The sequence below is a fragment of the Manacus candei genome, unplaced genomic scaffold (genome assembly GCF_025592945.1).
Source record: "Manacus candei isolate 608988 ecotype Guabito, Panama unplaced genomic scaffold, ASM2559294v1 h1tg000014l, whole genome shotgun sequence".
Classification (NCBI taxonomy): Eukaryota; Metazoa; Chordata; class Aves; order Passeriformes; family Pipridae; genus Manacus; species Manacus candei.
Window position 1 is genome coordinate 54,165,813 of NW_026138062.1, and position 26,037 is coordinate 54,191,849.

At 45.5% G+C, this 26,037-nt stretch overlaps 2 protein-coding genes and 1 non-coding gene across 4 annotated transcripts; 1 reads left to right on the forward strand and 2 right to left on the reverse strand.

Moving 5' to 3' along the window:
• Positions 1-617: 617 nt before the first annotated feature.
• On the reverse strand, positions 618-25,014 carry NCAPD2 (non-SMC condensin I complex subunit D2). 2 transcript variants are annotated; one of them, XM_051780693.1, is made up of 31 exons: positions 24,879-25,014; positions 24,708-24,783; positions 24,542-24,600; positions 23,903-24,084; positions 23,174-23,313; positions 22,724-22,851; positions 22,516-22,639; positions 22,287-22,434; positions 21,147-21,344; positions 20,497-20,631; positions 19,848-19,932; positions 19,076-19,250; positions 18,701-18,822; positions 17,543-17,752; positions 15,556-15,730; positions 13,984-14,068; positions 13,701-13,834; positions 12,622-12,754; positions 11,002-11,083; positions 10,745-10,906; positions 10,292-10,503; positions 8,522-8,633; positions 8,087-8,210; positions 7,727-7,882; positions 7,334-7,511; positions 6,225-6,319; positions 3,690-3,770; positions 1,563-1,749; positions 1,215-1,341; positions 925-1,083; positions 618-750 (listed from the first exon to the last, which is right to left on the reverse strand). In XM_051780693.1, the coding sequence occupies exons 1-31, from the start codon at positions 25,009-25,011 to the stop codon at positions 668-670; spliced, it is 4,200 nt and encodes a 1,399-aa protein (XP_051636653.1). In that variant the 5' UTR covers positions 25,012-25,014; the 3' UTR covers positions 618-667. The 2 variants fall into 2 exon arrangements, with proteins under 2 accessions (XP_051636653.1, XP_051636652.1); XM_051780692.1 differs by having other exon boundaries at positions 19,076-19,253.
• Positions 24,159-24,481, reverse strand: LOC127468200 (small nucleolar RNA U85). Its single transcript, XR_007903450.1, has one exon. It is a non-coding gene; the product is annotated as a small nucleolar RNA U85 (small nucleolar RNA).
• On the forward strand, positions 25,010-25,988 carry MRPL51 (mitochondrial ribosomal protein L51). Its single transcript, XM_051780860.1, has 2 exons — positions 25,010-25,568; positions 25,730-25,988. The coding sequence occupies exons 1-2, from the start codon at positions 25,010-25,012 to the stop codon at positions 25,924-25,926; spliced, it is 756 nt and encodes a 251-aa protein (XP_051636820.1). The 3' UTR covers positions 25,927-25,988.
• The last annotated feature ends 49 nt before the right edge of the window (positions 25,989-26,037 follow it).

Below are 26,037 nucleotides of genomic sequence, written 5' to 3' on the forward strand. Positions count from 1 at the left end.
CTTAACTACCTGATCAAATCAGAGTTATTAAAAGTTAAAAGTTTTTAGTGTTATGTTGTTTTTGTTTTGGTTTTTTAAAATTTTCAAAAGATTTATTGAAGTCTTTTGAAGCACTCTAGTCTAAGTTAACCTGTCTCTCTCTCTCTTTCTCCACAGCCCCCAATCCCTCAACTCTTCTTTGATGAGATCTGTACAAGAAAAAGATGCAGGTAACTTCCCCTCAGAGCCCTGCTGAGCTTTACAGGGCAAGAGCTCCTAAAAGGATCAAACATAAAAACGCCTAAACCCAGCAAAATCGTATTGGTCCTGTGTTGAAAGAGGCTGACTAGTGTATTATAAGCATATACAAAATGAGAAAAGAATGAGAAGTAGTTTGGCTCTTCTTAGAAAGAGTTTCTTTCAAAGATTTTTTTTTTTTTTAATAAAAGCAGCTTACTCTTATCTGCAAAGCCAGGGCAACATTGGTCAAAGTGGCAGCTATGTTCAGCACTGCCTTTCTTTGTGGAGATACCAAAAGGCAGGACTGGAATTGCTTTAGCCTGGTGTTAACTTCCATTTTGTCCTCATTTAAAGCACTGTCATATTATGGGGTAGTTCCGACAAGAGAAGATGACTGCTGCAAAGGATGAGTTTTATTTTTAGTTAAAGACAGTGGCAGATGGTTCCCTCAGCGCAGCCGGCGGGCTGAAGATCTGGTGATGGGAGTTGTTTTGGTGGGGGTTTCTTCCTCTCTTAATTCTGCCGATAGCTCTAAAGAGAGTAAAATGTGTCAATAACCAGCACTCCACTGCCTTGAACAGAGAAATCTCCAGGCAACCTCCACAGTGCTCTGAAGCCCACTACCAAAGGAACATCCCTGTTGGGCCAAATCTCTAGTTCTTCTCCCCTTTCACCTTTCAAGGGCACATGCAGGATATGCCTTACCATCCTCAGAGCTGTTCTCCTCGTCACTGGAGAAGGTGATCACAGCTTTTTTGCGTGGACGGCGCTTTTGGGCACGCTTCTGGTTTCGGAGGGTGGAAGGCTGGGGTGTGACAAAATCTTCATCCCTGTTGACTGGGCTCAGGGGCTGGCGGCACGAACCTGTCAAGAAAAAGGGGAAAAAAGAGAAAGGTAGCAGCCATTCTCTCTGGAAGGGTAAGGAAAAACCCCTAGGTGTCTCTGCTGGACTGCAGGATCACAGGGAAGGCTGCAGCCTCACAAAAAGAACATACTTCTTATTGTTTTCTGCTTGGCTGGCACTGACACTGGAATTTGACTGCCTTCCTGGCACGTCTCTGTTGAATCCAGCCCTCGGTTATGGGAGGCAGACAGCTTCTGCTCCAGCTCTTCAGCTAGAGCCTGATGGAGATGTAAAACAGTGCAGGGGGGGAAAAAAGAGAAGGTGAAGGGAGATAAATATTACATCCATACCAGAATTGCCATCAAGTTAAATAAATAAATTGGTAAATTGTTAGGGATGAGTAGTAGTCTGTTTAAAATGGAAAGCTGCAGGGTTTTCCAATCAATATATGTAAAAAGCAATCGCTTTTCTGGCCTGGACACTTGTCCCATATCCTTACTTTAGCCTCAGGTTTGACACATGCTCTGCGGAATCGAGCCAGCACAGTTTGGAAACAACTGTAGACAGCTGGATCTTGGAGCTTATCTGCAAAGCAGTCAAAGTTGTCCTGCAGCTTGTGAAGGCCCCGTTCCGAGACTGGAAGCAGAGTAAGGCAGTGGGACAGATCCCGGTACTGACGCTCCGTTCTGAGAAAGACAAAGATTGCCATTAGCTTTTACAAAAAGGGGGGTGTGAGGGTGAGCACATCTCACCTAGAGCTACAGCATTTCCTGCAGGTGCTTCTGCCTCGCAGAACATGAGATTCAGGTTGTTCTGTTACAGGTCAGTGACAAGGTGCTGTGCTATACCACACACAACCACCACTGTATGCCAAAGACACTGATTTAGTGTCTGTCAGAAAAACATGAAGGCTCCACTGCTGAAGAACACAGTCACTTGTTTAGAAAGTATCAGAAGTTATTGCTGACTAGGAAGAAAAGATGACTCAGTGAGGTCAGGACTCCTCTTGAAGGGCCTTATTTCAACTGAATAATAAAAAAACCCTGGCTGCTCATTTTTGCATGTTTGAGACGATCTCAAGCAGAAGCTGTATTTGATGTTCTCTCCCCCTCTTTGCTGGCCAGAAAAGGACATAAAGAAGGTCATATTCATTAAGTTATGAAGTCAACAAATAACAACTGCTGTATCAAAGGACTACATTCAAATTCCAGAAAAAGTTATAGGGAAAAAAAACAAAGGGAAAGAAAAATAAATGCACAAACTATTAATGTAGCTCACCGTGATGGAATGGGAGGGGAAAAAACTGAGTCCAAAGGCCCTATTATTAATATATACTAAGCAGAGGGCCTGAAGTCTGTCTGCATCTGCTCTGTAAGAATGCTCTGCTAAAACCTAAACAGATGGAGAATAAAGCTGCAGCATCCAGGTATTTACATCTTTAAAGTCTGTATGATACTTGGCAAGTTACTACATTTGGAACACCAGAAATGCTGAGGAGGGTGATAGCTTATCTTCTCTGATAAGCTCCTGTTTTAACCTGGAGAGAGCCTTGCTTTGGCATCACCACTAGTGTTCATCAGGCTGATCATCTTTGTGGTACAGAAATATCAGGACATTTTACTAAAGGCTAGACACAACTCACACAAAGATGGTTATTTACAATGTTGTGTGAAGAGCTCACCAGTGTTCCTGGGAGGCAACCTGGGAGAGAGGGACCACTCTCCACTCCAATTCAGGAAACAAAATCCAAATCTTGTGGGAAATATGCAACTCCCTGAAGCAGCTGAGCAGGTCACATGCCCAGGCACTGTGTACAAATGGCCAAGATAAGCAGACACAGCTTAAACCTCAAGGGCAAAGCCACAACAATGGGGAAGAAAAACCACAGGAATGGAGGAAGGCACCTGTACACCTGGGTTACAGCTTGGGGAACAGGCAAAAAGAAGCAAAAAACTCTAAAACCTACAAAGCAAAATGATATCCCAGATTCATGGGGTAGGCCCTGCACTGTAATCAGCACAAGGAGCAACGCATACATGTCTTCCAGACAGAGCAGAGCAAAAGCCTAAGTGAAGCCCTTGAATAACATAATTAAAAAAACCCACCCAAAACAGAGTCCCAGGCATAGAGTTAGTACTGGGCAGCCCATGCACATAGAACAAGGACAGGCCTTTATCAACTGTCATAGCTGAGATGACTGCTGGGGAGATCCCAACTTCTTAGTTGAACACACTGATTTCCTAGCTGAGCTACAAGGGAATAGCCTGTGGAGAAGGACCACAAAGATACGTAAAACCCGCACGTGGGATGTCCCCTTGCTCAGCTGTAATGCAGATCTAAACTGTCACAAAACTTTTTTCCTTAAGAAAGGAGGGAAGAGGGGCCAATCACTGCCTTACTTTATACACATTTATTCATGTATTTTTAGGAGGAAGGTAGTTAAAAAAAACAACTGGGACCTAATCCAGGTTATGTCAGCATTTGTCACTTTGCTACATGAAGATTATGATGGGAACCTGTAACAACTATCACTATACAACAATATAACAACTATACAAGCTTGTTTCCTCTAACAATTCCTAAGAAACAAAAGTGCTTGTCAGGAAAATTAAGATTACAACCCAACCTGGCAGTCCGGAATCGCTGACAAAGTTTCTCCACCAAGCTCTCTGTCTGTTTGTCTTTTGTAATATATGAGAAGAGATGTCTGCAAGGGAAAAAAAAAATGGCAAAGTTGAGAGCCCAGAGAGGAAACCTCATTTCAGGTAGGAGGGGTGCTGAAAAGGCAGCAGTGCTGACTTCCTTCTGTCCAGTTTTAAGAGCAGGCAACACTTTCAGATGATCTCCTCACTTCACAAGTTGCACTGACAGACTAGTATGTTTGAGAAGCAGACCTCGAGAGTAGCAGTGTGGCATGCAGTATTTTTCCCCCTCTTCAAAACCATTCTTGTGACTTTTTCATTATTAATTTGCTGAAAGCATGTTGTATTTTGGATCAATGCAAAAGTGAGCATTACTTGGCACTAAAATGGGAACAAAGCCTAACAGAAGTTAAATGCTAATGTAATCCCATTTTTTCTTAGTTTCTTGAGGAATAGAGAGATCTGGAATTTCACACAGTTAAGTACTTGTGCATTTTGCACTATGTCCTCATAGAAATCACTGAATAACTTCTATTTATTAAGAAGGTCCTGCTGTCCTCCATTTTTCTTGTACCAACATTTCTGTTAACTTAAGCTCAGTCAGGTTGCCACTGGCCTTGATATAATTGCTCTAAAGCACCTCCGTGTTCAGTCTTTGTTATGTCTTCAGCATTCACACCAAGCTATTTTTCCAAGATACAGAACACAGACAGCATTCTCAAGAGTCCTCCTTTTGCAGTTGTTCCAGCATCAATTCATCATTAACTTAAGTGACCAGAACTGTGGTAGCACTCCAGGCAAGGTCTGACCAGCACTACCAATGCTTCCCTATACCAGAAAAAAACTTGACTGCTAAAGCAGGAAGTGGAATGTATCTCTAACTTGAGCCATAGCTTTACAGAAGACATTAAACAACATTTAAACATTCAACTTCATGCTTATTATGCTAGTTTTCATCTCAGTTATTACCACTGTAACTCTCTCACTCTTCAAGTTAGTCCTTTAACGCTGACAGTTCCCCCACTCCCCCTATCTTTTTTACACGTCCCTATTCTCTGGTTTGGCAAGTAACCCTGGAGTATAAGGCACTGCTTCATTCCTAGCTTGTGCTTTTATCCACCATGGTTTCCAAGTTAAACCAGATCCTCTTCACTTTGGAAGGATTTCATATAGTGCTACATGGGGAGATAGTTCAGTTTCAACTACTATTCCCTTTTTTCCCCATTTAAAGGATATCATGTGGTGTGATAACTGATGATCAGGTCTTCTTGAAAATCATTTAGGCTAATTTGATACCTGTCTACTTTGTTAAATCAATACTGCCTTTTCTCTCATTTGCCAGATACATTCTCTCCCTGTATGTTGCTGGAAGTCAGAGAAGTCCATCTATAGTTTTCTTAACCCCACTAATCACACTTTAATGTGAGTGCTACACTTATTATTCTCTAAGTCTGTGGTAACACCTCCAGTTTGAAATTTATTAAAAATGGTACTGAAAATTCCAAAATTACTTGGGATTTTTCTGCATGCTGCCTCTTGTCTCTCTATGATGCTTTGCTTCGACTTCAGACATTAACTTCCACTTCTACAAGTGCTGTCAGGAGCCACATATGCTGTATTTCCCAGTATTTCACATTACCGTCCTTAATGAAAGCTGAAGCAAAATATCCATCTACTTTTGCTGCCATAAATTATTTTCAGTCTCAATTTCAGCCTCAGTAATAGGCTCTTCTGTGTCTTGCAGTTCCTACCTGTCCAAAATCCCATCCCTCTTCCTAAATCCACTGGATTCTCACAGATAGAAAGGCTAGTTGAAAAATCACGGGAGATTTTATTGTTCTTCTCTTCAGCAATAGCAATACTTTTGCCCAATACTCCCTTCTGTAATCCACAGGGATTCAAGCAACTCAGAAAACCCGTCACGTAGTTAAGTTTCAGACATGAGTGGTAAATATGTGTACTTTACTAATAAAGACATTATTTGTGTTATCTATGAGCAACCAATATTTCAGATTGAAATATTCCAATGTCTCTATACTATACAGTAAGGCTTTCTTAAAAAAAGACACAACAAACCACAAAGCACCAAAAAAACCACAAAGCACCCAAACCTGTAGTTATAGTTACTATAACTACAGCTTTACTAAAACTGCTTACAAAAATCCATTAGGCCACCAACATGACAAATGTAGTAGTCTTCAAAACCTGTTGTGTTCTCCCAGTGTTGCATATCCATATTCCCATGCATAAAATCAACTATTTTCCTTTTCTAGAGGGAAAGTAATTTTGAGTTAGTGGTAACTCTTTGTAGAGTCTCCTCTCACCCCCAACTATGTGGCTTTAAAATCAATTCCCCTCAGCATGAATCCATTTCAAATACAGACTGAAAAAGTCAGATCAAGGAGAACAACTGAAATAGCACTTTGCATATGTCACTGTAGTTTTTCTTTCCTGGATCTGGCACCCTCTTTGCATAAACATAGTCCTGGTCCTAAGAGATTTATTTAGCTGCAGAATACCTCATAATAGTGTGGAAGGATTCCTCCTCTATGCCGCAGTCAGGTTTGGAGAGATGACTGATTATGTCTGGAAGCAGGTTATAGATGGCATTACCCTGTGCAGAACACAAGTTTCTATATGAGGTACAGAATTATAAAGGATAACTTGAGTCAAGCCAATTAAGCTGCTCATTTAAAATTACTTCCTTTTTCCCCATCCTAAATCTACTGTCAGAAAACACCAGCTTTTTGAAACGAGCTGTACACAGCCAGCCAAACCTTTCTGGAATGCTTGACTGAAGCTAAGGGGGAAAAAAAACAGCCAACCAACAAGCTGTAACTGCAACCCAGCTCTGCTCTTTGGCAGACTTGGATGCAGTTTCTTTGCTTTCCAACCTTGTCAGAACCCAATGAAAAAAGCTTCCTGATAAAAGAAACAGCATTTCAGCTCAAGGAACTGCTTCCCATCTTGCCTGAAAAGGTCCAGTCCATATTCACTTTCCCACTGCTTCTACACAGTTTTGTCATACACACTGAAGAGATAGCAAGTCAGCACAGTCAGGTGGCTGGCTCTGCTTTAATGGAGCAAATGAAGACAGAAAAGCCCCAGTGTCACTGCAGTCTCTCAGGCAGTAAATGTCAAACTCTGAAGGGCCCATGTGAGGCTACACTTTGAATGAACAGGGGGTAACCTGTACTGTTCTAACCTGCTTGGGCTAAAACTGCTTCACTTTAAGTATCTCAATGTCACACAGCCAAGAACAACTTGGAAAGGTTTCAGAGAAGGTGCCTGAGCCATAAGGTCAGGGAACTCTGCTGTAAGGCCTAAAGGTAAGCTGCAGAAAACTGTTCCAAACCCTGTTGTATGCATACACAAGAAAGCAAAGGGACAAGACACTGTTTTGGAGCCTGCTTTCCAGCGTGAATGGATGAGATCAAATTTTTAGCAACATCAGGCAAAACTTGTATTGCAAAGTTTCTTTTAGCTACTCTTATTTGGGCAACACAGAGGGACAGACAGCTACTCTACACCACTAACACACCTCTCCAGGACCCATGTCATTCATTGATCCAGCCTCCAACAGCCCTTCCCTGCTCTTGTGAAATAAGGTCCCTGATCATCCACTTGCCTTGTTGGAGAGTTCGCCAAAAAAGTTCTGAGCCACTTCCATGACTGCCTCGTCTGGGTCTATCAGCAGAGCTGCCATTTCGCTCACTTGGCCCTTCACCTTCACCATGTCTTTGAGGATGAGGTGAGTCATCACGAGTCCAGCTGTCTGCCTCACACTTGGGCAGGGGTCCTGCAACCTGACAGAAACAAAGAGTTACTGCAGGAAGCAGCGGAGTGAGCGTCTCTAAGTTACTGATACTCCTGACAGCCTATTCCATAGCCAGGCCTGTTGTCTTCCTGCACTATCTTCAAATTTGGTTTCCTGGGTCATTCTCGCCTTCTGGAGGTCCAGTGTAACCCTTCCACAGAGTTTTCATCACCTGTCCTCTCCCAGCGATGAGTGTAGCATTACCTGGCATAGAGATGTGATGTCCATGGCTCCACCAGGTTGGGGAAGTGGATGGCCAGATCTCCTGCTGCAATAATGAGGTTGGATCTCACACCAGGCAGGGTGGACTTCTCCATCATCGTGAACAGCAGACGCAAGTGAGAGTCACAGAACTCAGAGCTGACAAGACAGAGTACAGGAAAGAAGGGATAGATACCAAAATTCCATCTCTCGCAGAGCAGAGAAGAAAAAACAGTTAAAGAAAAAAGTAATTTATGAACACTCTTCTGTGTTAGTTCTTTCTTTGGAAAAGGAGTTACAACATTTGCTTATGCTTAATACTAGGAAAGCTGGGAAAAGAACTCTGGCACGGCTCAGTGGTACCTGATCATGCAGAGTTTGCCAAGAGTTAGGGCTGCAGCAGCTGACAGTGCTGAATCGCTGTAGAGTCCAGGGTTGTTGCAGATCTTGAGCACCAGTGGAACAAAGGCAGAGAACAGGTGCTTCCCTAGAGAGTGGGGTTAAAGAGTTAAGAGGGTTAAAGAGTGAGTATAAGAGCACTGTTTGTGTATCCTGCTTTATAAACAATTACTCAATTTATCCCAGAACTGCTGCAAACTACAGTAACTGGTTGACTCACTTTCACCACAAACAACCACCTCCAGAGAGGCAGAGCAAAGAAACAGCGTAGAAACTGACACCAGGCCAAAATGACTTCCCTTCTGAAGAAAACAGCCTTCCTCCTTCAGGATACCCACCATACCTGTTCTTTCACACAGGCAGACAGAGCCAGTGCTCCTTGGTGGCAGCCACACTTACCATCTAAAAGTTCTGTCTCACAAATACTGTGGATGAACTCAGCCTCAGTGTCATCAGCCGTGGCTGTCACAAGGCCCAGCTCCTCCTCCATAGTGGTCTCGTTTCCTGTGGCCTGTGCAGAAAGGAAGACTGTAAAAAAGATGTCAGGCAACAATAACCTCTTCCTTCAATAACCTCTTCCTTCACAAAGTTCTCTTCTCTAAAGTGTGAGGTATATGCATATTACCAGCCACACAACTAGAATGGAGAACAACTGATGGAGATTTTATAACCCACTTTTCCCCCAAGAACTCAATGAAGTTGTGAAGGGTAGTCCAGGATTTGCCAGCCCACATGCCACAGAACACTAACCACAGAATCACATAGTGAGGTTGAAAGGGACCACAGTGGGTCATCTGGTCCAACCTCCCTGCTCAAGCAGGATCATCCTAGAGCACATCACACAGGATTGCAGCCAGACGGTTCTGGAATATCTCCAGTGAGGGAGACTCCACAACCTCTCTGGGCAAACTGTACCAATGCTCAGTCACCCGCACAGTAAAGTTCTTCCACATGTTTAGATGGAACTTCCTGTGTATCAGTTTCTGCCCATTGCCTCTTCCTAGTGGTTGGTACCACCAAGAAGAGTCTGGCTTCATCCTCTTGACACCCTCGCCTCAGACACTTATACACATGGATAAGGTCCCCTCTCAGTCTTGAGGCTGAAGAGGCCCAGCTCCCTCAGCCTTTCCTCGTAAGAGAGATGCTCCAGGTCCTTAATCATCTTTGTTGCCCATTGCTGGACCTGCTCCAGGAGCTCCATGTCTTTCTTTTACTGAGGAGTCCAGAATGTAAAGAAAGCTTAAGCTACCAATGCTACTAAGATGAGACAGACTTAGGACACATCTGGCATCAATGTGGGAGTCCTGTACAACTTGAGGGACATTCAAATCCTAAATGCAAGAAGTTCAAAGCAGCCTTTAAATTGCTGGTCTCATGAGCAAGATTATGGGAAACCTTATAATAGCAAGGCAAAAGTAGCATAAGGGAAGAAAAGAGACATGGGTGTTGCAGTGGGGACCAAATCTGTATCCAATTGCCGCTTCTTGGAAAATCTCATAGTAACCTCCTCCTGTGTGGAAAATGGTAGTGACATGGATAAGCAGGTGGATGAGGAAATGAACTACAGAGTTCTCTGGGCATAGCAGGAAGCATCTAATAGAGACTGGATACCTAGGGACATACAACATTTTTCTCTATTCTTACCCAGGAAAGTCAGCCTCATTACACTCTGGAAAATGTTCCAAGGTAGACCTAACCAAACGGGGCATTTCTATCACATAGATCCTGTTAAGAAGGCTCCTGTTAAGCCTTCATCATTACACCTAAGAGAGGACTAGACTCTCAAGTTTCTGGATCAGGGTTCCAGAACCCAGGGAACAAATGGGTGTTCTTCACCACCAGCAGCAATTGCAAAAGACTGCACTGGTAAAAAAAGAGGTGATGAGTGAAAAGGAAATGTTTACCTAAAACAGGAAGTATGGCCAGGACTTCATTCCCTCCCCTCTGCCTCTCCAAAACCCAAGACCAACCAATGTGAGAGTTTTACTGAATAGGGTCACTCAAGGACTTCAGCTCTCCCTGTCAATCCTGACCAACATCTGTTTGTTTCTACTCCCAAAGCACACATTACCTTGGACCTTGTGCAACCTTAGTAGTGCATTCTCCAGAAGTCAGCTGTAGCTGGGACACTACAAGAGCTGCTCACAGGAAAAAACCCTTGGTTCTCACCTGGGATCTCCGCTTTTTGCTGCTGTCAGAATGCTTCTTGGTCTTCTCCTCTTTGAGGATGCGGCGTCTGCGTATCTCTGCACTCACTGACACTTCCAAATGTGCCACCTGCTGCATTGCCACTTGTCCCACAAGGGACACCAGGTGCATCAACATGAACGTGGGGAGACTGGCAGCACCACCAGAGTCTCTGCTGGGAGAATTCCCTGGATCTGAAGGAGAAAAATTACTACAGTTCAGTGTTTATCTAGACCTCTTTCCCATTAGTTACTGCCAAGTCTCACTGTATAGTCCATCCCCACGCTCCACAGACTCCTTCACAGCACTTGCACCCTTCCATGCCAGCACCTCCACTAGCCCCTCAGCTCTATTCTCCTGCAGTTACTCTAGGCCACACAATTTTAGCACTGGAAACTATAGTTACAGATATCCTTCGTCAGCTTTTTTTCTCACCAGAGTTCTGCTCATCAGCCTCCTGCAGCTTCTCCAGAGCTTGCTGACTGCACACTTGCAGGATGTGAGCACATATCTCCTCTGGCCCTTCTGCCAGCTGGTAGATGAGCATCACTGCTGCATCCATGAAGGGGATCCAGTGAGTACTTGGCTGGGCAAAGCCTGAAGAGAAGAGGGAGCAACGTACCACATATACCAGTGACAACACAGGCAGCCCAACCTTATCTCCTCTAAACCTACTGCTAACTTGAGCTCACCTTTACTCACAGTCTCACTCAGGCAACCAAAGAGCATGTGATTCTGTGGCAGTCGAAAAGGTGCACTGTTCTTCTTTGCTGGCTGCAGAAAGAACAGATGAGTTACTCATGTAAGAACAGCATGTGAGATTCCCCCCATGCCCTTCCCAGTACTTAATCTTGCTGTGTGCACAATGCTAATCAAACCCATGCTAGGCCCGTGACAGGGATACCCAGTACTGCTCTGCAACTAAACATACAGCAGGGACATTATTGTCACTTTTGAAGGCATGGTGACAGCAGTGGGTGGATTTAAAGCTTGGCCAAATAATGATCCCAGGCCAACCCAGACAGTTTCACTATTTCACCTTAAATCAAAATAACTCTTCAAATCTCAAAAGGATTCTTTTAAAATCTGATATTATTGACTCTTTCTCCACGACAAATGAAGAAGGAAACCTTTAGAGCATCTTCAGAGTCATCAATAGTAAGCCAACTAGAAAACCCTTGCATAGGGGTACTCCAGAACCACAAGGTTTTGTTTAAAACCAAAATACCATCAGAAGAAATAACAGAGGATAAGTCTGGATCCAAGACCATCTCACATTAGGCTGTTGCATATACTCTGTATCACTCCCATCACATTTTAGGTTGAGCATAAGATAACCTTGAGAACTACTAAACCAACTGTGACAGTAGCCAAGCTGTCCCAGCACATCTGTATCCGCCTGATGAAGATATACATGACCAAAACAGACAGTTTACCAGCTTTCAGTAGCTGGAAACAAAAATTCTCAATTCACCACAATCTGTCCTCTGTATTGAATTTCTGGTCAGGAGGGTGGGGGGGAGAGAGGAAGAGCTACTACAGTCGGTCAAGTATTTTTAGTTCTGTCCCTTCTCACATACAAACTTAGCTGCAGACTTCAGTCAACTTAAAACTGAATTACATCCAATTACAGAACATTAATTCACATTAATTCATGAAGTTCCTGCAGCAACATCCCCAGCAGAAGGGGCAAACACAGAATGACGGTGCTGTGTGAAGGAGGGCTGCTTTTATGATAGAACTCCTGAACCAAAATGCCCCAAATGCTTGAGTCAAAAAAAACAAAGAGAGTTTTTTTTTTCCCCAAGTGCATTAAAAAAAAAATTATAAATTGTTTCCCAGGCAAAGAAGCCATCAATCATCATGTTGTTCTAAGTACAATATGGACAGGTTTGAAAACCTTTCATGTTTTATATTCTGCTGTACAGCTGACAACTCCTGAATATCAATTAATAGGGAGGGCAAAAGAATCACACCACCAGAAAACATTAGCAGAGGAAAGGGCTTCATGGTTGAGAAAACACAAATCAGTTTAGAATTGGGAGTCTGAAGAAGAGAATTGAAAGGAAAACATATTTTCTTGTGCACTGAACTCTTTACTAATTGAATTCAGCCTGTTGCCTAATGAAAATTCTTTTATTACATGTTCACTGATGTGTGCTAAGCTTTCCAGACAGTGCTGCTGAATGGTCTCAACCTGCTTAATTTCAAAATCTGTAAAAATTTAATTACTTCTCTCTCCTCTCAGTACAAACCATTTCCCCCCCCTTCTTTGTTTCTGGATGACCTCAAGAACAAACCAGGAGTCTCACCTTAGGGTCACCACCAAGTTTGGAGATAACATTGCATACTTCTTGAGCCAGGCGATAGTCTTCACACGCCTTCTCAGACAACCCTACTGTTATCAAGATGTCCAGGTTGCTACCTATGATCTCTGGCTTCCCTCTGTGGGATGGAAGGGATGGGGGTATTACACAAGGTACTGCTGAAAGTTTACAGAAGTACGGATAACCAAGATAAATACTCCTTTGTGCCTTCTGGAAAAAAATAAAACCCATCCAATGGATCAAGATATAGCTATAGGAAGAGCAAACAATATTCCTCAAAAGCCAGTGTAATCCATACTCTGCTAAGAGATGTAGTTCTCCAAAGTGATCAACACTGGGCAGAGCGTCTTTACAAAGGAAGAGGATTTTTGACTCTTCTTCCTTATCAGAAAAGAGCAAAACTTATAAGGGTAAGACAAAGTAAAATGTTGCAAACTAGAAAAGAGCCCAAGAGCTCAGGATTGGTGACCCGTGCCATTTCCTCCCCTACTGTGGGAAACAAAATAAAACAATAACATCATCCAACCCCCCCCTCCCATTTCTGCTTGTGAAAGATCATCATTATGCAGGCCTATTTTTGACTGATGAAGAACTGAGGTAGGGACAGTGAGAAGCAATCAGCAGGTAAGTTGAATGCCAAAGGGTTACTGGGCTGGGAAACTGAGGAAATGAAAACCTTATAGTGCAGATACATTCTTTTTGCTCCCAGAAAGCGAAACAAATTCATTTCCCTTCATGCTAAAAGCTCCAGAGATCTCTACTCAGCAGCTTCTCACTGTTCTTATTCAAACACAGACAAAGCTGCAGAGCTGTGACACAGTAAACTCTGAGAAGGGATGGACATTCAGAGCACAAGGAAAATAATGTCATACTCATTCAGAGGCTGTGCTGGTGAGACCCAGCACAACTATGTTTAGTTCTAGGCTTCATTACCCCATGATAGGGTTACTATTTTTGAAGTTACAAAACAAAAGTCAGCTGATGCAGCACCCACAGTTCTTCAATAAAAATCGACTGCCTGTACATCCTCCCACTCACAGGATTCGACCTGACCCCAGGCTCACCGTGCCATCATCCCCAGCAGCATCACAGCAGCACGTTGTTCTAGTGACGAGCACTGAGATTTTTCTGTGAACTGCTCCCAAAGCAGCTGGATCACAGCAGGCTTTATTTCATCTTTCTGCACAAACTCTGAGATCTGGAAAAGAAATGCAATTAAAAAACTAGGGAGAGGCAGAGGAGGATGGACTTCAAACCAAAGACAGTAACTGCAGTGACTACCATTTTAACATAAAAGACATCTAGAATAACAAATACAATCCAAACCCAGGCAAGGCAGATACTCACTATTTCTTCTAAGCACTGTATCGTTCCTAGCGATGCATCCACCAGGATGAGAGAGAGAGAATGCACCAGGCTCTGGGCCTTGGCCCTTTGAAAGGGGAAAAATAATAATAAAAGAAATTAAAGGTAAAGAAAAAGCTACTGTCACAATTACTATCCTATTAGAGAGCTGAGAACATCTATTAGGTAACAGAGTTAATCCCTGGGAACAGGAAAACTTTCCCCACCACAGGCTTGAGTATTCCTAGCCACCCAGCTCAAGTGCCAATGAGCACGACATGGGCTCAAAAGTCCATTGCCTTGTGCACTGATGCTCCTCCTGGTGCTCAAAGACCCAGCCAGAGGCACCCAGCAGCCACTTCCCAGTTTACTCTCAACCACAAGTCAAAGTACGATTCCCTAGACCATAAGACAGTGAAAATTTCTCTATGAACAATTAAGGCCAGAGCTCAAACTGCAGGGGAGTTGTCTCAAGGCAATACTGTCAAGAAGAAATAAGAAGCAGTGGGTGCTTTATATTGCCCCGAGGTACAAGTGAGGGTGAGGTATGGTGCATCTCACCAGAGATCACACTTAACAATTACTGTATGTGTATCCAACAGGATTTACAAGTGGGCAAGTACTAAAAAAATGGGCAAGTGCCAGAGTAGAGAAGAGACACAGCTCTTCTCCAGTACAAAAGAAACAAGCCTGCAAGTGGTACCCAGCTCCCACTCTCAAATCCTCAAAAAGAATAAACAAAGAGTGTTTAACATCCTCTCATCTAACACACATAGAAATTTGTTATAAAAAGATTTAAGATCATTTTGACTGAAATACAAATAGAATTGTGTGTGAAAGCACCCAAATGATAATAACAACTAACCTTCAATAGTGTGAAGAATAAAGAAATGGTGTATTATTGAAAAACCAAGGACACAACAAGGACAGCAAGACCCCCAGCAAACCCTGAGGAATGTGTTGTGTACATCAGAAGCAGAGTGCCTACACTCAGATAAGGCCACAGGATGCATGACTTGCCAGCAAAAAAACTTGAGCTCTGGTAACAAATATAGCTCCAACTTCAGACAATACTGTATACCATTCCTCTTATTATCCCAAGAGGATGAGCAAACTACAGTTATAAGAAGCTCAAAATGGGGAAACAGACACTGGCCAACAACTTTGCCCACAGAGGGTGAAGTATACAAGATTCTTGGACACGGGATGACTCTGTAACAGCAGTTGACTCCCAAAGGGTTGAAACAGCCATTCAAAAAAACTAGTTAATTGTTGCCAATCAAGAACCCTTCTGGCAAGGGAAACACTCACAATTGACACCCCTCGGAGTTTTGCTGCATGAATTTCCCATACCCGAACACTACGACAATCCAAGAGCAGAAGCTCAGCACTGTGTCCTGCACGAAGGCTGGGATACCAGATATATAACCTTATGTTTCAGCTCAGCATGAAGCATGGCAGCTTTTAGTTCTCTTCCTGTCCACACCCCATTCCTAACAGCAGAAAGGGGGGGGGGAAAGATGAAATAAAAAATGAAACCAACCCATAACATCTTCTGCTTACAAAGGCCCGTACCTCTCGGAATCCACGCTGGGGCTCAGATAGAGCTGCCTGTAGGCATTCAGCACAGCCTCCTTAATGCCAGGCTCCTTTGACCATATGAGAGGGAGCATCCTGCGGACTCCAAGCAGTGCCTGGGGCACACCAAACTGTGAGACCGTCACAAAGAACTCAATGGCTTCCTGCACCACTGCAGAGGGAACAGTTGCATTAGTGCAGTTCTTTCCCAATTCCCATTAGAGAGGCCATTCAAACAAATTCACAGGGGTACTGCTCTCACAGCAAACTCTACAAGCATCTAAAGATCACTGCTAATGTCTGCAGAGGGCTCAAGTCAGAATGGGATCTCTAGCACACAGACATAGGAAAAAAAAAATCTCATGGTTGCAGCAGATAACAGTTGAATATAAGTCCCAGCGCAATACTATAACCAGATTAACTAAGCTATTGATGTACAAATGGGCTCTGGAATAATGCATTTGGTTCCAGCTTGACTACTCCTGAAATATACTGCCCAGTCTCCTGCTCATAAGACAAGAAAAAACATTAAGTAAGCCAGCATTCCCAAGAGAGCCAAGATAGCTGTACAGAGAAGCTGTACAACAAACAGTTCATAGTCTGACCTCTGGTTAAGTAGGAGCTTTTACCAGTATAAGCCCCAATTTCCAAATTTGAATTAAGTACATCTATGAGAAAAGCTGGTATGCTTTGCCTGCCTCCAGTCATACCAGAAGGTATAAATTTGCAACAGAAAAAAAATTAAATCTTCAAATATTAAATCTTTAATTACAAAAAGCTAAATCTGAGCACACACATCCCTTAGTACCAGCCCCTCATCCAGCAGTGTACTCTCTCCAAATAGAGACAATGTCTCGAAACATCTCCACTGTCCAGACACTGAATTTGCCTTCCTGACACTGCATCACAGGACAACAGGGAGATGGAAAGTTAGTAGAGTCTGCACAGCCAGAAAAAAACCCCCACAACCAAAACCCAGGTGTTTAAGTGTCAGGTAGGGGCACTCTCTTGACCTTGAACTTCAAATGACCTGTAAAGACATTGAACTCAGGAGTTCATTTTTGTGTGTGCAAATAGCTAGATATCAAACCTTGCTGGAGAAGCCCACATGCTTATCACAAGTAACATGTGAGTTCTTAACACAGTTGAAGCCTCAGAAGTGTTTCCATGAAGCCAGGGCGCTGTTGCACCAGACCCATCTTATCCCAGATCTGTGCAAGTAGACATGCTGGAGAGAATGGGAGAGAGAACTGTGCCCCTCTGTACCTCAGCTCCCTTGGAAATGCCAATTCATGATAAACATTTCAAAAAAAGTCTAAATGGTTACAGTAGTTCTAATTTTAAATATGAACAGCTGAATTAACTCAAAACACCTTTCACTACAGCACTGAAGAGAACCAGGCCACAGCTCATGTTTAGCCATAAAACAAAGTTTGAGGAAAGGTGAGGTGGATGAGATCAGCTGCTTAGTTCCCCTCTTGTGGCCAGCGTAACCCCTGAAGCTCTATCAGGGCACTGAGCATGTAACAAAGCCCAGCTTCACTGGTCATGCTTACTCTGGGAGAACCTCAGCCAGGATGATGAACATACATCCTTCCCCACAGGAGGCAGAATAGCTTCCACAAGTGAAGGCATTTTGGTCACCTGACTGGTGACCAATAAAATGGTTCAAAACCATTTTATTTCAAATGTTTTCAAAAACTTTTTTTAAAATATTTTAAAAACACTTCCAACTTTGATATTTAAAAAACGGATTCCTAAAGAGCCCATTCATGCCCTATTCAGCCCCTTCCTGACACTCATTTAGATAGTGACTGCTTTTCCAATATCCTGGAAGTGCCTGTGACACCTGCTCAGCAAAGAGCAGCTCCTCCAATCTTTTCCCCTTCTCCTGGAGCTCCATCACTACAACATCTCTCCAGCAAGGGGAGAGACCTGGAAATGCTGAATGAGAAAAAAAACGCCCCATGGTTATTTCACGTACCTGAGACAGAGTTTTCATACATCAGCTTGCTGATCAGGTTCAGAGCTTCTGTGATTTTCACTGAGAAGTTGTAAGCATCTTGCAGGTATTGCACCAACGTCTCCTGTTTGGCCAGCTCTGTTTGAGACTGCTCTTCCTGTACAACTTCTTTGGTCTTATGACTACTGTTGTCATTTGGAGGATCCTCACTGTTCTCTCCTGGGCATGAACCTGCACAGCACACTTGTTTTGAATAATGTTGAAGACACAAGAGGAATAGGCACGGTTCAGGACATTTTAACCCTTCTCTCCCCACCACATAGTGACACCTTCCACGAGCCACGATACAGAAGTCCAAATTCTGCCATCAGATCTGACTACAAAATCTCAGCATGCTCTAGAGCAAGTTCCAGTACTACAATGAGATGCTCCACAGACATGCCAGCTTAATACAAGGATGTAGAAAGGCCCAGTCCAATTGGTGTAAACTCCATTAAAATCCTGAAGGGGTTAATCTGAACTTGACAGCTCCCCAAAGATAGATGAGGCACTAAAAGAGAAACAGGGCAGAGTAGGGAGAAGGCAAACACTACTACTCACTAGCAAAGTTTGTGCAAGTGTGGAAAGTTGACAAAGTTAAGAAGATTTTTAGACAGTAGACTTCTGATAGAAATGTGGTCAAGGGGATTGGCTAAGTAACCTTATGCTGAAACAAATACCAAACAAAGCACATGAAGTCTTGCAAATACACCCAGAGGCTCAAGCCCCAGATAAACAAGACTTTGCTTGAACCAGATACTTGGTCAAGGCTAAGGGTGTTATGTGCCACCACCTGTTCAGGAAGCAGAACTCCTAAATAATTCACACAGGACAGAAAGGTGTGAGTGGGTAACATGGCTTCACTCCCCTCAGCAGATATTACATGAGGTAAAGCATCAGAAATGCACTTCTACTGGGAACATGGAACTGTTCTGACCAGAAATGAAGTAAGACCAATGTGATCCAGCCAAAACTAGATGAGTAAATGATCCACAGATGGTGCAACTCTATAAGCTGTCAAATGCACATAGAATGAGCCCCAGAGGTCAGAAGGAGCGACAAGGCATTCCAGAGGGTTTTGGTCTAGTTCTGGCATCATCTTGGACTTAAGAAACAGACAAAATGATCTGAAATAGTTACCTGTGAAAAGTCTCTTCAGAACATCCAGGATTGTTGCCTCCTCATTTTCCTCCATGAGGCTACTGAAGGGTTCCTTCCCCTGGAAGCGACACAGGGCCTTCTGTGTAAGGCGGGCTGCACTCCTGGACAATGACATTGCCCAAGAGAAGAATATTAGCAACCCACCAGGGCAGAACACAAGGGAAACCATCCAACTTTGCTGTGAACACCAGGGAAAGCAGCTCCTACCAGCATCTTGTGCTGGGTGGCCATGTCAATCTCTTCCTACAGAGTAATGTTACTGGAAATCATCCCTCCGCCCTGGAGCTCAGACCTTTCTTGAACAGAGAACATCCCTGGTGGAATAAACACTCTTACACCGCAGAGCCTTCTTACTTGTAATTCAGCTTCCTCAGCAGCCCAGTGATTTGCTCCACTGCACTCTCCACTGTTTCCTCAACTTCCAGCATCTCCTCTTCCCTTTCCTGCAGTGGTTGAAAGAGCTGCTGTGTGGCAGCCCTAACTTCTGGCAGCATCGCTTCCCACTCTTCCTCTGGGGTGATCACTGGAACTACTTATAAAACAGAAGGAATGAAGAACTCAAAGACTCGGGTGACACCTTAAACAGGGAGAAAAACTCACCTGGAACTTAGGAATTCTACTTCCCCCACTCCCTCCTTCAGCAGGCACTATTTCCATTGCTGACCCCACCCAGACTACAGTAAGAGTAAGACAAGAACTCTGGCATAACAAAGAAACCACTGAAGGTAAAAAAAAAAAAAAAAAAGCCATCATTTGTTTAGCCTTGGACTTGCTGCTGCCTACAAATCACGTTTAAATTAATATCAGACCAAAATTACAGCTCAAGCAGTCCTTTGGTGGTTGAAAATGAAAACCTGGGAAGGTGTTCATAGGTATTTTCAGTTCTTACCCTGAAAATAGGATATTTAGTTACATGGACTGTTGATCTAGATCAACATCACTATGATCCCTTTATAACACCACTATACGAAAACCTGTTCTGAGTTTAATCCCAGTTATCTGATCTCACAATCTCACACAGCTAAGATCAGAGACAAAAGCCATCCCACCTGGGAGCAAATTTAAAATGAGGAAAAGTAAATTCTGGACTGCCCTGGAAAGGGAAAAGATGAAGAAAGGAAATTACCTGCTGTGGATCTGACACGGTCCCTCATTTCTTGCAGTTTCTGCACTTCTTTCTTCAGTGGCTTGTCCAAGTCAGCACAGCTTAGCTGAAGATGCCATGAAAAGAAGAAGAAATATGTTACTTATCCTTTTTTTTCCTGAAATGCCAGACTTTTCCTTTCTCTTCCACTCCCTGCTTTAGTTGTCAATCCCCATAGATAACCCTGTTTTGGGAAACTGGAATAGCAGACGTTGGCCCCGATCCTAGAACAGGAACTGCTGCAAATTGCAAGTCTAAGGCTCAGAAACTTGGAAGGAGGTGTGGCTAAACAGAGAGCTGCAGCTCCATGCAGACTATTCTAAAAAATAATTCTGATCCTGAGGAAAGAAACCCCACAGTGGATTCAAATAAAACTGCTGCAGGTTTTCACCTCGATCAAATACATCCCTCCTGGCCTTCAGTAAAGCTACCAGTTACACCAAGAGAGAGCAGAGCCTGAGACTACAAGATCTGAACCTGGGAAAACAAGAAAGCTCCCATCTGCATAGTCAAAAAGCTACGCTGTCCCTCCCACAAGACACAGAAAGGCTGCTCCCCAGGCTATAGCACACTGCAGATATTTGGCCTGCAAACAGACATACAGCATATCCATCACACTAATCAGAATTACCTTGCAGGAGAAGGGGTTGTTGGACAAAAATGCGGCCAGGAGCTGGATTGCATTTTTAACTACTATGACAGATTTGTCATTGAGACGTCCAACAGCCAGTGATACCACAGACTGGAAATGAGTCAAAGGCAGGGCCTAGCACACAGTGAGAGCACAAAGTTATCAGAGGCTTAGAGACTTGGGAAAAGTTATTTTACTGAAGATGTATTCATGTATTAAATGGCACAGATTATAGATTTACAGAAAAGTCTAGGTCTGAAAGGATCTCTGGTATCTTCTGGTCCAGCCTCCACTGAAAGCAAGGACTTTGGTTATACGGGGTCCTGTTGAGTCTAGTCTTAGCATATCTAGCAAGGGTGATGTTCTCCCATGCTACTGTCCAAAAAGAGGCTGCATGCTGTGCTCTTTCTTCTAGTTTGTCCCAGTAATGAAGAGCACTATTTAATTTCTGCCCCCAGTTCCCTCACCCCTAGATGTTCGGTCTCGTGTCAAAAAGGAACTGCAAACACCAGAGTACACGGGGACAATACCTTTCTCTGTTAAAACTTTAGTCTCTGCAAACAAAAAGCAGGGTGGCAGAAATTCCTTCAGAAAACACAACAGGGGGAAGGGATGACTGAGGCAACACCTTTTCCCCAGCACAGACTTACCTTGCACTGAACGATTCGAGTGAAAAGCTGCAGCACGCGGCTGCGCACGAAGCTATGGACGTCACACACGTGGGCCTGCAGCATGCTCAGGAACTTGTCCCGAGTGCCACGGGCAGCTTCCTCCAGCTGGTCACCATTCAGCACCTGCATCAGTGCTTCTGCCATAGCTGCCAGAATGGCATTTCGCATCATGTAACTCTGCAAAGAGTAGAGCTGTTGAACCAGGAACAGCCAAAAGACATGACTTGATATGGCAAGGGATGGCCCAGAGTTTTTGGGTCTTCCAAGTCCCAGGCTCCAGCCTTAAGTGAGTTTTTTTATTATGGACATTATATTAAACTTGAACATAGCTGTGCCTGCAAGACAGAGTAACCTCTCCTATGCAGACAGGCCAAGGGAGTTGGTGTTGTTCAGACTGGAGAAGAGAAGGTTCCAGGGAGACCTTATAGCACCTTCAAGTTCCTAAAGGGACTACAAGAAAGCTGGAGAGGGACTTTTTACAAGGGCAAGTAGTGATAGGACAAGGGGGAATGGCTCCAAACTGAAAGAGAGTAGGTTTAGATTGGATATTGGGAAGCAGTTCTTTACTGTGAGGGTGGTGAAATACTGGAACAGGTTGCCCAGAGAAGCTGTGAATGCCCAGTCCCCAGAAGCATTCAAGGTCAGGTTGGATGGAACTTTGAGCAACCTGGTCTAGTGGAAGATGTCCCTGCCCAGGGCAGGAGGGTTGGAACTAGATGACTTTTACGGTCCCTTTCAACACAAACCAATCTACGATTCTAATCCAACCCTGCCATCCAGCTAGGTCCACAGAGGCAAAGCACTGACATAAGAAACACTTAAGAGAAGGTAACACAGTGACAAACTTGTTAAGTACTGAAGACCAAGAGACAACAGCTGGGAGCTCAGACCAGTAAGCAGTTTCCCTTTCTCTAACATCCAACCGTGACTACCAGGCAGTAGATGTCATAGTTTCTGTTTCCTTTGCAGCATTCAGGTAAGGGAAGAACCTATTACAAAGGGCAGGTTTTGGTTACTTGAGCTCTGTGAAAGAGATTCTGTTTTGGTTAAACAGAAAAACTGGGGGGCAGCACCTCTGCCACTTGACTTCTCTGGACAGGTAACAATGCAGAAACATACCTCCCCATCCAAGTGGTGCAGGAGAACGCTCATGTTGGATAGCACCAGAGCTGGAATCTCTCCAGCCAGTTCAGTTACAAAGGTAGAATAACCCTTGACTCCAGAAGCCTCACGAGCCAAATCCTGTGGACATTTCTGTCCAATTTCCCTGCAAAGAAAGATGAAAAAAGGAATGAGGTGCCTTAAGTTGCTAGGGGTAGAAGGACAAGTGTCAAGGTATTTCTCTCACCTTAGCAATTCACCCACCAGGCTTTTCAGACCATACTCTTTAGCCCAGAGGCTCACGGCCTGTGCAAATACAGGGGCTACATGTTCAAAGTGCTGCAGCATCTGCGTGATCTTCAGCGTGGCACCTTTCACACGAGACAAGGAAGAAAGAGGTCAGGGAAAGTGATTGGGAATGGTTTCAGGAAGAAGGCAGAAGAGCAGGAACTCACTGAACATTTGACCACAGTGAATCAGAGCTCCGGCAAGCAGATGTGTCACAGCCTCCCGTGTGGCACGATACTTCTGAAGACCGATACTTGGATTCTCCAGGATACGGTAGCAGCTTCCCATCATTAAGCTAAAGCCACAGAAGACAGACAGCAAACCTATCACAACTAGAACCAATATCATTCTACCACACCACACTAGGCAAACATTTCTATCAAACCAAACAGATTCTCCAATATCTTCTAAAAATTAGCAAGCAACATCTGAATTTTTGAGGAAACAAAGTGGTTCCTATACACATTAATTTTGCCTCAAGCTGGTTTCCTCAGTTTCCCAATGATCTGCACCCTCCAGATGACTGTAATGCCACCTCATTGGTCGATTTAACATTTAATCCTCCCTTCCAGAGAACCAGTCAGTCATCCCACCTTTACATCTGCTCCATCCCATACCTGACAAATTCTTCTTCCACCGATAAACCACCCCAAAGCTGACGGAGATCCAGCTGCAGCACCTGCGTAAGCAGCTGTAAGACTGGCTCCCTCTCCTCTTCCCAGAAGGATCCAGAAGTCTTGGCATGGTTCTTCTTGTTCTAGAAAGGAGATTAGACAATGTGATAACACCAGCAGCTTGATAACAGAAAAAAAATAAATCACCAACCTTCTTCCCTCGAAAATAAACGTCTGTTAATTCTACAGCATTAGGAGACGCACAGTGATATGCACGACATCACAGAATCACACTGGACTTTCCCAAATTCTTCTCTCTCAGTTCAAGCTGCCCCACTGTCCAGTGCAGCTCATGGCTGGCACCCACGGGCACCTGGACCGAGGCCAGCACTGGTGTCTCCTGTGATCTAAGGAGATACCTGCATCCGCTGCCTTCCTCTCTTCCCACAGAAACAAACCCATGAGAAAATACTGGCACACTAAGTACCAGCCAGACAGTGAAGAGCAAAACAAAAAGGCCTGAGCATCCAAGTCCCTGCTGAGGTTTAGACACAATTCTCCATTTGTTTTCTACATGCAGTTTCACAGAAACACCAGCCCTCCACCTTATGCACTGCTTTTGCTGGTATCAGGCTTAAATAAACCCAGCTATAACATCTCATAGATGTTCATCAAGCTTAAAAATTTTTCTGACTTTTATCATCTTGTTTTTCTCCCAGTCCCCTCACCTACCTTCCCACCAGGATCTGCCTCTGACAAACTGTTCTTGAGGGTTTCCATTTCAAAGGCATCCACCAGGGAAGTCAGCAAGTAGCAGTTCATCTTAAGAGCATTGAGGTGAGCAGCACGGTCTGCATGGCTCAGCCCAGCGTCACTCAGGATGCCAGGAAGTTCATTGGAATGATGGGACACCACTGAAGAGAGGCAGAAAGTCATGAGCACTCCTTCCCGGGCCCCTCAGCCATTCTCTCTTTTGGAGGATTAGAGCAGTCATCAGATTACCAAAGATGTGTGCTCACATCTCAACAGCTGTAACACGGGCTGCCCCCTGCAACCCAAACCTCGGACACGCTGTCTTATCCTATCCCCGCAGCCCTTTTTCAGCTCAGAGAAACACTCACTCTGAGCTGATGCATCCTGAAAATATATTTTCCAGAGATGTGGGCTGAAGGATTTTCTGTTGGTCTGCCCTTACAGCGAACATGCAGAGCTCAGCATCATCCACCAAGATTACAGACCCGTATGATAGGAGTAGGTTGAGGGTGCAGCCCAGCTGGCTGAGTCACATTAGCCTTTATATCATCATTGAGCTGCCAGGGGAGAGTAACCTCTCCCTTAGTCCTGCTTCGGCCAGAAACAGCGGATACCCACCGTTCACCATCAGCTCCAGGGCGTCCTCCTTGACAGCGGTGCCCACGGTTCGGAAGTGGCTGTGGGGCAAGCACAGTGTGTGAGGGCAGCGGGCAAACAGCGCCTGGCGAAAGGGTGAGCGCCCGCCTCTCCGCCTCCCTCTCCGCCCGCTGCCCCCCGTACTCACTGGAGCACGCTGTACACCGAGTCGAAGTGCTGCAGCACGGCCAGCGCGCCCCGCGCACGGAAGGCGGCCCGGAAGGCTGCGGGAAAACACGGGGAAGGGCGGGGGAGACACGGTCGTGAGCCGCGGCAGGACCGGGCCAGGCCTGGAGGGGGGGGTGCGGGGACAACTTACCTGCGAGGGCGGGCGGCAGTTCGCGGATGGGCAGCACCTCCTGCACCACGTAGTCCCCGCGGCCATCGTCTCGCAGCAGGTCGGCGGGGGAGAGGGGCAGCTGGAACTGCGGAGCCGCCACCGCGTCCGCCATGGCCGCCACAGCTCAAAACAGCGCGCGCGGGCCGCGATCGCCCCGCCCCCTCCACGGGCCTATCATCGCCCGGCGGCCTCGCCGCGCGCCAGCGTCGCGCCCAATCGCCGGCCCCCCTGCGCTCGCGGCCGTTGGCCCGACGTCACCGGCGCGTGCCTGCGCTCCCCGGCGGAAGGGGCCGCACCGCCGCCCGGCCCTTCCTGACCCGGCCCTTCCTGACCCTGCCCGTCCTTCCCTCCCGTCCCGTCCCGTCCCTTCTCCCGGAGCACCGGGGGTCACCCCGATGGCTGCAGCGGCGGCGGCGCTGCTGCTGCGGCCGGCGGGCCGGGCCGTGCTGGGCCGTGCCGCGCCGCTGCTACGCGCCGAGCGGGGCATTAGCGAGGGCGGCGGGGCGTGCTGGGCGCCCGTGCGGCCCGGACTCCCCGTGCCTCTCTCCTCGCCCCTGGCGGGGCTCACCCGGCCCATCCCCATCAAGGAGCCGCCGAAGCGCAAGCAGGTGGACCGCTGGACAGAGAAACGAGCCTTGTTCGGGGTCTACGACTACGTGGGGATCCTGGGTAAGACGTACAGCCCGCCCGCAGGAGGGGAGGGAGGGTGGACCCACCGGCGGGCTGGCGCCTCCTCCAGCAGCCACGGGGGGGGAGGATTTGGGCCGACCGCCCTAGGAACAGCCTCCTCCAGAGCCTGGCTTCACCTCTGTCTCCCCTCCTGTTCTCAGGCGGCTTCCAGATCCACCCGAAGAATCTCATCAAGGGGCCCACGTGGCTGCGAGGCTGGCGGGGGAACGAGCTGCAGAGGTGCATCCGCAAGAAGCAGATGGTGGGCGATCGGATGTTTATAGAGGACCTTCACAAACTGAACAAGAGGATCCGGTACTTGTACAGGCGCTTCAATCGCACCGGGAAGCACCGCTAGGGTTCAGCATGTGGAGCGTGGGTTTGTGGCATTGCAGTCAGAATAAAGACAGCTTTCATTCAGTTGGGTTCCCAGTGTTTCCTACAACCTTTGCTGTGTATTTCTAGCTGC